This window comes from Polistes fuscatus, unplaced genomic scaffold (genome assembly GCF_010416935.1).
Source record: "Polistes fuscatus isolate 324 unplaced genomic scaffold, CU_Pfus_HIC Scaffold72, whole genome shotgun sequence".
Taxonomy (NCBI): Eukaryota; Metazoa; Arthropoda; class Insecta; order Hymenoptera; family Vespidae; genus Polistes; species Polistes fuscatus.
The window spans coordinates 43170-56507 of NW_025113154.1; the positions used below are offsets into that span (position 1 = coordinate 43170).

At 33.1% G+C, this 13338-nt stretch overlaps 2 protein-coding genes across 2 annotated transcripts; one reads left to right on the forward strand and one right to left on the reverse strand.

The window, feature by feature from the left end:
• Nucleotides 1-757: 757 nt before the first annotated feature.
• Nucleotides 758-3379, forward strand: LOC122524515 (probable lysine-specific demethylase 4A). The gene is given in 10 exon segments (XM_043646830.1): nt 758-813; nt 1143-1211; nt 1572-1586; nt 1642-1741; nt 1808-2138; nt 2141-2258; nt 2260-2432; nt 2487-2558; nt 2561-2804; nt 2908-3379. Coding segments are annotated over 10 exon segments (1650 nt in total).
• Nucleotides 3380-7390: 4011 nt separating this feature from the next.
• Nucleotides 7391-9902, reverse strand: LOC122524517. Its single transcript, XM_043646831.1, has 5 exons — nt 9252-9902; nt 8659-9083; nt 8350-8596; nt 8012-8245; nt 7391-7648 (listed from the first exon to the last, which is right to left on the reverse strand). The coding sequence occupies exons 1-5, from the start codon at nt 9900-9902 to the stop codon at nt 7391-7393; spliced, it is 1815 nt and encodes a 604-aa protein (XP_043502766.1).
• Between the last annotated feature and the right edge of the window lie 3436 nt (nt 9903-13338).

The following is a 13338-nucleotide window of genomic DNA, read 5'->3' on the forward strand; positions in this document are numbered from 1 at the left end:
GATCGATAATTCTGTGTTCTTCTATTTAATTGATTTATTTGAAGTGCTAAATTATTCATCTCGGCTCTTAAATTTGCAATTTCTGTATTCTCTGAATTATGTACAGAATTTACATTAATTGGTTTTAACTCCCACATTCTATCAGCCATAGAAGCCAACTCTGTAAGATTGACCGTACTGGCTGATAATACTGTTTGAATTTGAGGAGAAAGTCTTTGAAGCCAGAGATTTCTGAGAAAGTCATCGGTTACTTTATTTTTTGCAAATTGTTTCATTTTAGTTAACAATTGAGAGGGTTTATCGTCACCGAGTTCTAAATCGGTTAATAGCTTTCGTATTTTATTGTTCTCACTGTCCGCAAAAACATCGATAATTCTCTTTTTAATGCCTCGTACTTATCATCGGCAGGAGGATTTTCAACAATATCAATAACATTGACCAATATCTCTGAATCGAGCGAGGATACTATATAATTGAATTTAGTATCGTCTGCAAGGATATTGCTTATCTTAAATTGAGCCTCTATACGAGTAAACCAGAGTGCGGGTTGGTATTTCCAGAAAGGTGCAATTTTAATTGAAACACGATTTATTTCATTAGTATCTTCTGCCATTATTTATTTAGCAATATTATGAAATTAATTTAAAAGACAGAGTAAGATTTTTTATGTATATAAGGTTGTACAAAAAAAAATAAATTTTTTACTTGCCGAAATATTATGTAGTTGATTCAATTGACATCCATTGATTTTCTGGATATGGATATGTATTGGTACAGCGGGTCTAACAATGATCACGTCGGGGTCACCAATTAGTTTATTTAACATATGACGCTATCGTTTATTTTACATATAAGATGATTTATAGAAGGTGTGTGTGTGTTTTTATATGATATGCATCGGAGGGTCTTATACATGTTTTCTTTTAATTTTGATTCTGAGAACGAACGTGACTTTCGGACAGCATAAGGAATTTATGACTGCCCGAAATTCGATTTTCTCAGAATTCCATAAATTCTTTCACTGCATACAAGATTATTTTTTGTCTTGTGACACTTGAATCTTGTAAAATAACTTTTATGTAGATTTTCAATAAAACTTTTATTAAAATTTTTGATCTAAACAATTATAATTTTCCTATTAGCAGTTCATTGAAATGTAAGGGCCTTGAACACTGGCTGGGATTGATTGAAACTCCCGACAGAAACATCCAGTAATGGTATAACTTAACGGAATACAACTTAGGCGATTTTCGTTTATAATTTTAGAATAAACAATAAAGAAATTATTTCTTAAGCAACTTACCGAATTACATTAATAGATTTCTTCAGTTTACTACACAGAATACATTCTGTGATTAATATCATTTCACCGTTACATAACAATCACTATGGATAAATAAGGCCGTTCAAAAATTTTAACTTTTTTTAAAGCACGCGTAAAACAAACATGCGCTTATATCGGTTCAATGCGTGACGAAATGCTAATGTATAATGTCGTTTCTATAGTCGAAATAGTTGTTTAAGTGAAGAAATATTTAAGTTTTTAAATTCGTTTAATTACTTGATATAAGAATGGAGATTCCTAAGTAAGTTGTATTTCATTTCAATGTATAATAATTATACCATGTATATAAACAACAGGATTATGATATTTCGTCCTACTTTGGAAGAATTCCAAGATTTTACCAGTTATATTAAGAAAATGGAAGATAGTGGCGCTCATAAAGCTGGCTTAGCTAAAGTAACACATTACAATTTAAACAATAAATAAATTAATCTTTTATTTAAAATACATTTAATAATCTAGATAATACCACCGACCGGCTGGGTAGCAAGAAAATCCGGCTACAATTTAGACAATTTAAAAGTTAAAATTTCGGCACCAATCAGTCAAATTATTAATGGTAGACCCGATCTATATCAGCTAATCAACATCACTAAATCACCCATGTCCTTACGTTATTTTAGTCGACTGGCTCAATCGCCAAAGTATCAAACTCCACACCATTTCGACTACGAAGAACTCGAACGTAAATACTGGAATAATACTACGTGCGTCGCTCCGATTTATGGTGCAGATGTTAGTGGAACATTAACCGACTCCGAAGTTGAAAATTGGAACATCAATAAGCTTGGCACTATTTAGATTATGTTCAAAAAGATTACGGCACTAAGATCGACGGTATAAACACAGCATATTTATATTTCGGTATGTGGAGAACAACATTTGCTTGGCATACCGAAGATATGGACTTATATTATTAATTACTTGCACTTTGGTGCTCCGAAAACATGGTATTGTATCCCGCCGCAATACGGTCGACAACTAGAGGTTATTGCGCGCGAATTGTTTCCTAATTGTTATAAACAATGTCCGGCTTTTTTACGACACAAAATGACTGTTATTGGTCCAAATGTTTTAAAATATTATAGTTAGTTTTTTGTTTTAGTTTCGAAATATTTATTTTTAACAAAACATTATCTAGAAATTCCATTCAATCGAATTACACAAAAATCAGGTGAATTTATGATCACGTTTCCGTTTGCGTATCATTCTGGATTAACCATGGCTTCAATTGTGCCGAAGCGACTAATTTCGCTCTAGAGCGTTGGATCGAATACGGAAAACACGCATCAAGATGCACCTGTAGTCGAGAAAGTGTCAGTATTTCGATGGAAACGTTTGTGCGGCGTTTCCAGCCGGAGCGCTACGAAAATTGGATGAATGGTACTGATACTGGTTGTCATCCGGAAGATTATCATGAAAAAAATCAAGAGTCTTATCTTGTATTTAAAGAACGAAAGTATAATTAATTCAAATTTAAAAAAAAAACAAAAAAATTAAATTGAAGTTTTTTGTTGAATCAGAAGAAGAATTGCTTGTAAAAAACAAAAGAAATATTCAAGCTTTATAGAATCGTCAATGTGCTGCGATAAATTACCTGATACCGAAGGTTTAAAGTTATTAACGGACGAAAACATCGAATCTGAAAACATCTTGGAAAATGAAGACAGAATGGCAATGCTACAAGATATTGACATACGATCCAGTGAAATTAAGGAAAATCCCGAGCCGGAATCAATTGTGAAAAGAAAGAAGCGGACACGAAACGGCAACAACGATGAATGTTTTCCAGAATCAACTTCTCGTTCTTTGCGCAAACGTTCAAAAAGTATATCGAATGATAATGATCTTAATGACGATGATAATTTGGCTGTAAATAGCGGAGATGATTATAATAGCAATAGTAATAATCAAGAAGAGAACACGGAGGAAAATACTCGAGAAACTGTCACTGAAACAATTGTTGAAAAGCACAATTGCAGTCCGTCGTTAGTTGTGACCTACAACTATCCAAAAAGAAAACCTCTACTGTAACAGGTACTTTATTTGCATTTTATATTAAATTAATACAAAGATATATCTATCGAAATTGATTTTCTTTCATTCCTCAAACTAAATTTAAATTATTTTTTTTATTTCTCTTAAAAAAATAAAAATTTGATAGTATCGTTCTAAGAGTGTACTTAGCTCTAATACAGGGGGCATCAATTATTATATTTATAATTCGTAATTTCTCATTTTCAAAATGAAAACTAGGAAATCTTCTTTTATTGTCATAAAAGAAAAAAGTGCAATTTTCTCATTGGCAAGAAAATTGCAGAAAAAATAAAATTCACAAGGAAAGTATCCCAGATGATACATTTCGATTTATTTCAAACATGGCTTATTTTAAAGAGAATATCCTCATAGATCCCATGTAAAATTATAGCGGCCCTAATTCATATGGTGGTGAGTTATTCACTCCCAAAGTAATACATGTAAAAATCTTTATTGGAGTATAACTTCACATTAATTGGTTTTTTAAAAAATTACTTTTTATAAATCTTATAGCTTCTAATTATTGCTATAACTTTTACTTAAAAAGTTTTTCAATTTATTTAAAAATCACCGCAGGAATTGTAAAATACTGTTAAAAATTGTGTTTTTTGGCCATAAATGCCCCCAAATATTGTTGTTTTAATATAAATTTAAATTACCTTAGGAACTTTTGTTACTATACGTAATTGACTAAAAGCTTTTTTTTTAAATTTTTTGCTTGGGTGAGTTATAACAAAAAATTGATTTTTTGTTTTTTCTTAATTGCTTCAAAATGATAACCAGAAAATTAAACATTTTTATTAGTATTTTCAATTAATACTCAATAATTTCCAAAAAGGGATGAAAATTTTTTATCCCCTTAAAATTTTTTTTTATTTTTTTTAAATTTTTTAATTTACGCGTTTGCATTATTTATTTAATTAAAATCAATAATCTGAAATAGTTTTTTAATGTCATACATCTTTAAAAGTGTATTAAACTATTACTCATATGATAAAAATCTATTTTTGTTGAAACAGATTCATTTAATGATAATAATAATACATGAAAAAATGTTTGAAACATAATGTCTTATTACACCAGCCACATCTGATAAACGATAAATCTCCACAAATCACACTGCATATTGTCATTTGTTATAAAACTATAATTTGCCGGTGTTGTGAATTCACCAGGATGTTTCAAAGTGTAACCAGCTCTATACCAAGCATATCGAAACATACTTTGATATCTTGGGGCTGAAAATTGGTTATGGACCAAAGACTGCAGCTTTAAAATATTATTACGTAAATGCAATGTTATATTATATTCATTAATTAATACACTGTCCGAAAATTTTCTAACGAAATCTTTCCATTGCCGAAAGGTGAAAACATTAAGAGGCTGAATGAATTTTTTAGTTTCTTCTGGTATAATCTGTAATGAAAGTTCCTTTCCCTGAGTAACACTGGAGTTGATAGTATCTCTACAATGACCACTCCAAGCATCCAATAATAAGAGTGTTCTCTCACCTACGTTTGGAAAGTATACTTCTGAAATCCAGTTAACGACATGTTGTTTAGTTTATTTCCTGACTTCGAAGCAGTTATATATAAATTTCTGCTCTACATAAATGACGTTGTACTCTTGGACCGAAATAACCATGGATTTGATTTAAATTTATGAATAAAGGAGACATCAGCTTACCTTCAACAGATATCGTAACCTGGATCGTATAACTATGAGTCATTGAACTTAAAGTTTGGGTAAATGATTCGATTTTCTTTTCTCCAACTGTAGCCAGAGTTCTACCATAGAGGATTTCAATATTAAAACCACTTTGATCGCTATTATAAGTATTAACCTCTCCATATTTTTTTATATCTTTTGAACTTTATTAATAAATTCGTGTATAGTATTGTTTAAATATTTTTCTTTTTTGAGATGCAACAGATCTAAAATTCGTGATTTTCCTTGAAACTATATTAAATTTACTCTTAAAATTTTGAAGCCATTTGTTGCTTGCTATAAACTTCTCAATATGAATATCATCGGCTACTTTTTATGCCCATTTTTGTAAATCAATATCGTGCACTGCTAAATATTTGTCTCTTGTTTCTAAAAATTTGTTTCTCACATATAGGCTTATAGAATTTAATTTGTCAAAGCGAGTCCCGTTCACGGAAAGTTCTTTATTCCATCTGTATAATTCTTCCCTTGTTTTTAATCTTTTAAATTTATGCTGCACACTTTCAAATGGGCGATGCCTTTTTCTCCCGGATTTCCAGTACGTTACCGCTCGCTTTTTATACTCTAAATCCATTAACGAATAATCAGGGGGCATTCATTTTCATCAGTTTCTTTATCATGCTCATCTTCATCAGCTGTTAGCATGGGATTTAAATATTCGCTATCGTCCATTTCCAAAGTATCATAATTGTCAATTATAATTGCTGAATATGAATTTTCAGTAATTATATTACAAATATGAAAAGCCAATTCTTTTTCGGTATCTGTAATTGGCTCTTTTTTCGTTGTTTCGTTTTTGAACGCCATTGATATCAAAAATAACACATTAGCTATATTTACCAACATACTTTTAATTCACTTGTTTTAATATAACTATTAAAAGATTAGTTCGAATGACTAAAATCTAAAATTTTTTCTTCTTATATATGTTTTATTCTTCCTTTAGAAGGTACTAAAAATGAATAGGGAATAATTTTAAAACAGTTTTAATTAACTGTTTCCTATAATATTGCAATTTCCTATTATACAACCAAAAATTGTATTAATCATTGATACAGATTCGATATTATTCGAAATTTTCAAACTTAAAACTTTATATAACAATAATAATAACACAAAGATCCTATGTATATAAAGAAAAAATGTTAGGCTATATATATACATTTTTCGATAGCTTAGTCGTTATCGCGGAAATCGACAGGGTTGTCCCTAAATTCAAGCCTCTTCAATCATTTACATAATTTTAATTTATAAAAATAATTAATGCATTAAATAAATAATCCAAACGCATATGATAAATCGTAAATCTCGATAGTTAGGTAAACCCGTGGCAAGTTTCTCGATCACTTGAAATTTCGATATTTTTTGATAATAAGATTGACACACGACAATATAGTATAACACAACAACTCTTTATTTTACAAAAAACTATATATATACAAAATTTGGAACAATTAACAATAGTTTCATCCAATTATATATACTCCTATCCATTTCCAGGGCCTTATTAGCACGCAATCTAACATTCTCCCCTCTCGAAAGCGTCTAGCTTTCCTAATATCGGGATTAAGTTACGCGCTGATTCGCGACTTATACCATCTTGGGTTTTGACCTCCACCACCCGAACTACTCCATCGCTCCCAGGGAAAACCTTTGTCACCCTTCCCTTAGACCACAATGTAGAGGGTTCATTTTTGCGCCTAAGTAACACTAAATCCCTTTCAGTAGGTGCTCTTCCCTTCTTATACCACTTATATCTTCGTAGGAGTTCATTAAAATATTCGTTTTTCCATTGCTTCTAAAACGAAGATATAACATTACAAATATGCCGATAACGGACATAAGGATTTTCGGAAACATTTTTATTTAATACGAATTCACCCAAAACCGGAAACTCAACAGACGGAAACCCTGTTAGCAAATGACTAGGAGTTATTACCTCTAAATTGTCTAAGTCTTCACTTAATCCTAAAAGCGGACGGGAATTTAACAAAGCCTCTATCTCTGCTAAAGTGGTATTTAACTCTTCGACGGTCGGGGTCTGCCCGAGAAAAACCCTATGTAAATGAAACTTGACAGATCTTACTGCCGACTCCCAAATGCCCCCAAAATGTGGAGATTGCACGGGAATGAAACTCCACTCGATCATGTTACTCAAAAGATAGTTTTTGATTTCAGGCATGCCTATCATGTGTAGAATCTCCTTTCGCGTGTTTTGATTAGCCTATCATAAGCCACGAAGTTCCTTCCGTTGTTGCTTATTAATTTGCGACACTGACCTCAGCGAGCTATAAATCTTTTTAAGGCCATGACTAACGAGCACGCGTCCAAACCGAATACTAATTCAAGATGCAACGCCTTAGTAGCCATACAAACCATCACGGCGACGTATGATTTAACGCGTATCTTTCCTCTACCACGATACGGCCGTACGGTAATAGGACCCGCAAAATCAATACCCGAAATGTCAAATGGTTTCGTTATCGACAGTCTATATTCGGGTAATTGACCCATCTCGGGATTATAAGCAACAGAATGCTGACGTATACAAGTTTATACAAGATTTTAAAATGGACTTAATCGAATTTCTAAGACCCGATACATTGAATTTTTGCCTTATAATAAACATTAATAATTTTATACCAGCATGATGATATTTCCAATGAAGATGAGTTATTAATGTTTTTAAAAAATGACCTTTCGGTATAATTATAGGATGTTTGAACGAAAACGAAAAATTGGACTTAGCTAATCTGCCACCGACACTTAACAGATTATCTTTATCCAGAAAAGGTGATAAAAATCGCAGTCTACTAGACAATCCAATTGATTTATTTAATTTTAAAGAATTTATTTCCTCGGAAAACTCCTCACCCTGTATTCCTTTTATTAATTTCAGACCGCAACATCTACCTCAGCCACGGAAAGATCTCCATAATTTTTGTTCGCATTTAATCGACAGTTGTTAACAAATCTCAGAACGTATGCCCATGATCTTGACAATTTATAATACGATGATATTTTAGAAGTGTACTCAACAAAGAAACGAGACCCCACCACAACTTTCGAAACGATACTTCGCCGTTTCTCTTCAACGGTAGAATCTACACTCAATTCCGAGACAGGATACTCTTCCTGCAAAAGCCACGGAGGACCATGCCACCAAAGACGATTTCCCTCTAATTCCAAACAGACGACCCCCTAGAAGCTACATCAGCCGGGTTTTCAACACAACGAACATAATGCCAACGAATTTTTGGAATTAATTCCAAGATGTGACTACAGCTATTGGCCACAAAGGTAGTCCATGTCGCTGGATGTGCTTTAAGCCAAGCAAGTACAATCTTCGAATCGCTCCAGCAATAGAACTCCGTCTGATAATTAACGAAAAGAGATTGCACTGAATTTATCATCTTAGCCAACAAATGGGCAGCGCATAGTTCTAATCGAGCTACCGAAATAGTCTTTATTGGAGCTAATTTCGTTCTAGAATACAAAACACTAATTTTTACGTTACCAGAGGCGTCATTAGTCCGAGCATACAGTACCGCAGCATACGCCTTTTCCGACGCATCAGAAACCCGTGTAGAGCTATAGATACGGCAGATCCCATACATCTATCTATTTTAAATTTTTTCAGCTGCGATAACGTGTTACGAATTGACATCCATCTTTGATTCATATCAGGAGGCAAATCATCGTCCCAAGAAAGCTTACGAATCCAAGTCTCTTGGAACAATATTTTTAACGATACTGTGATAGGAGAGATATAGCCCATAGGATCAAATATCCTAGCATACTCAGATAACATTGATCTTCGCGTAGCACGACCATTTCCGGTTATATGATAAACGAACGTAAAGTAATCCTGATTGCAATTCCAACTCAGACCTAAAGTCTTAACGATGATAGACTCTTCCGATTTTATCGGTTTTTCTTCAATTCGATCCTTTTTAGATAAGTCAGCTATATTCTACGATCATTAGACTTCCACTTATCCAATTCCATTCCTGCAGATAATAAGATTTTGATAAGTTGATTCTTTTTTCGATTAAACCAACTAAGTTATCATCCCCAAAGAAGAAGTCATCCATATATCGCCTACGGACGATTTCGGCACCTAAAGGATACTCCACCTCACTGTAGAAGTCAACTGATCCATTACTCTTAGCGCTAGAAACGGGGAACAAGATATACCATCTGTAACAGTTGTCAGCCGATAAATTTGAATTCGATCATTAGGATCATCTCGCCAAAAGAATCTCTGATAATCTCGAAATTCCGGATTGATTTGGATCTGTCTATACATCCGAACTATATCAACAGTAGCTACATATCGATGAAAACGAAACTCAATCAACAGCGAACGTAAATCAGACTGTATATTCGGCCCAGTCAACAATAGATCATTAAGTGATACACCGTTATCCGATCTCATAGACGCGTCGAAGACAATTCTTAATTTTTTCGTTTGGCCCGATTCTCGGAGAATACCGTAGTGCGACAAATAAAAATGTTTTTCAACAGTCTTCTGAATTTCAGTTACAGGAATTAATTCAATATACTTCTCTCGTTTATAATCGTTAATTAAGGCTTTATACTTTTCGAGTAATTCAGGATTAATTTTTAGCTTTTTCTCCAAGGCCAGAAATCTATTGAATGATAAGTTATATGACGATCCCAATTTAACGGTATCATTTCGCAAAGGTAAATCAACGCTATATCGGCCATTCTCTAAACGTCGTGTTGTCTCAATAAATGTCGATTCACAAAGGCGATCCTCTTCCTTCATGATTTATCTACTTGAGGTTCCTCAACCATCCAAAAACGTTCCAATAAATTCTCCAAGTTTTCCGTATCTTTCGAAATTATCGCACTGTTACAAAGGCTAGATTCATAACCGCCGGATAAGAGCCACCACCAACAAGCCATCCTAATTTGCTCTCCATGATCCACAATTTGTCGTTAGTCTGATAATACTTACCAGTTCCTAATAAAGAAAAGAAGTGACTCACATTTAAAATATATCTATATTAGAAGGTACATCGAAATTCGGATCAGCCAAATCGAATCTACGCTTTAATATTTCACTAGAATAGTAATTTCTTTCATGATTCGGAAGAACACCAGTCAATCTGAACAAAATATGGACAAATACAGACATTTGATATGAGGTATCCTTTTTAGATTCCAGATTAATTTGCAAAGAACCTCATGATTGAACTACCTCAGATGATCCAATACCCTCGATCGGGATATTACCGCGAATTTAAACTCTTACACAATCCTCTGTAATCAGAGAGTCCTGAGCTCCAGAGTCCAATAAAACCCTGCATTCAACTGGAAGATTGTAGCCATTATAGACTTGAACAATAGCCGTGGGAAGCAGAGCTGGAGAAAAATGAGAACCAGAACTGATACTGACTTTCACAACTCCTCTGAAGAATGGGAGGTATCTGATTCGATTGATTTACAAACTCAGACGATTCAGAATTATGATTAGGTCCCTTATTTATAGGATGCAATAGTGTATGATGTCTTCCTTTACAATTGAAACAAGATTTAGTAGAGGAGCAATTACTGACTTTATGGCTCGATCCCAAGCAATTGTAACAGCGCCCCTTACTCTTAACAAGCTTATCCCTGTCCAAAACTACCATTCTTAAGAATTTGATGCATTTATAGATTTTGTGATCACCGGAGCATACAAAACAGGAGCCTACGAATGTGTTGAAGTTTTTACTGTCTTTAGTGGCTTATCATGACCAGATCCCTTCAGAATGAGCATCGTTTCACAACTATCTTTCAGATATTGTAATAATCTATCCACTGTTGGGAGTACTGGTATCACATATCTCTCGCGCCCATCCTTATGCAGTCTTTCTGTCAAGTTTATGCACGATCATATGAATTATACGAGGATCGCGAGTGGAATAATAGTTTCCTAGACTGTCAAGACTATCAATAGTCTCGTGTAAAAGACTATATAACGACCTAAGAGACGTTTGCCTATTATTCACTTCAGGAGCAGATAATAGAGAAGAAATCATACTGTCTGCAACCAAATGCGCATTATCGTAGTGCTCGCACAATACCTCCCATGCCTTTTCGTAATTTTCATCTGTTGTTGGGAAATGTCGAATAAATGAAGCAGCCTCGCCTGACACTAACGACATCAAATAGTCTAATTTCTCAGAACCCGACAAACGAATAGAATTTTCGATCTTACTCTTAAATAAGTTTTGAATCGGTTCCATTCGCGATATTCTCCTGAAAAATTAGGAATCTCATCGTTGGTAACTTCGTATCCTCTTTTTTATTTTCCGTGGATATTTTACCTAAGCGCTCCAAAAGTTCATACTGTCTATCAAATATGTTAGCCAAAATTTTTCTGCCGTTTTCGATTGATTTAGTGAGGTTTCAGGAGACCGATTCAATTTAACGTCTAGTTCAAGATTAATTAAAGACTTATCATCAATGTATTTGTTCTCACACTCATCAAATTCCTCCTGAAAAGCCTCCATGTCACCGTCGTACATATTCATCATGCACTCATTATATCCACAAAGCAGTCGCTAACTCCCGTAAATAGTATTCCATGGTATAGACATTTAATTTTCTTGCCTCTAAGGCCCGCTTTTCCACTTTATCTATTCTATTTTTTAAAAAATCAATTTTCTTGCACCTAGGCATCCTGGAAAATATGGATAGTTTACAATTTTTGAACAAAGCAATAAAATTTTAACAAATTTTAACAATAAAGTTCGTAACAACAACAAAAAAAGAAAAGAAATCGTACGATGAGGCGATAACAATCTGACTTTGTTCTTGAACGTTTGATTTTGATAACGACCGCACCCAACCAATCAAATTGAAAATAAATAAAATTTTAACAAAGAAACCTTTTGATTTCGTTACTATCTCTGGAAATGTTCTCGAACGACACCTCAGGAATAGCAATACCCACGATCTAACCCCGTTTAGTAACCAATTTCACGACCTTACCCAACTTTGATTTTAGTTTAATGATGATGGAAAACCAGACCAAATTCTCAGGAATAAAGAAATTGATATCTGAGTAATGCAGCTACGATCCCAGATTTGATATTGATTTGATATTGGATCGTTGATCTGAATCACCCAGCCTATTGGTTCAATCTTCGAATTTGATAATTTTCTCCCAATTATTTTTCTCCGATCCGGCTCGAAGGACCAATTTTATGATAACACGTAAATATCGATGGTTAGGTAAACCCGTGGCAAGTTTTTCGATTACTTAAAATTTCGATATTTTTTGATGATAAAATTGACACATGACAATATAGTATAACACAACAACTTTATTTTACAAAAACTATGTATATATATACAAAATTTGGAACAATTAACAATAGTTTCCCCCAATTATACATACTCCTATCCATTTCCAGGGCCTTATTGCACGCAATCTAACAGCATAAATGAAAAAATTAAAAAAATTTCCTTTGGGGGTAAAAAATTTTCATCCCTTTTTGGAAATTATTGTATATTAATTGAAAATACTAATAACTAGGATTATTCTAAAATAAAAATTTTAATTTTCTCGTTATCATTTTGAAGCAATTAAGAAAAAACAAAAAATCAATTTTTTGTTATAACTCACCCAGCAAAAAGATTTAAAAAAAAGCTTTTAGTCAATTACGTATAATAACAAACTCCTAAAGTATATTAAATTTATATCGAAACAAAATATTTTGGGGCATTTATGGCTAAAAAACGCAATTTTTAACAGTTTTTTACAATTCCTGGGGTGAGTTTTAAGTAAATTAAAAAACTTTTTAAGTAAAAGTTATAGCAATATTAGAAGCTATAACATTTATAAAAAGTAATTTTTAAAAAACCAATAATGTGAAGTTATACTCCAATAAAGATTTTACATGTTTGACTTTGGGGGTGAATAACTCACCACCATATGAATTAGGGCCGCTATAATTTTACATGGGATCTAATAGAAGATTCTTTTAAAATAAGCCATGTTGAAAAAAACGGAGTGTATCATCTGGGATACTTTCCTTGTGAGTATAAAAATTGATTTCGGACAATAAAGTTCAATTTTAAATACCAACACAAACTCTAAACAAAACTTTCTCTATTTAAAGTTGGACCGTCAAATACAATAGTGAACATCGAAATGCAAATAGATTACAACACTTTATCAACGGTGCTTTTAATTAACGAATTCCAAAACT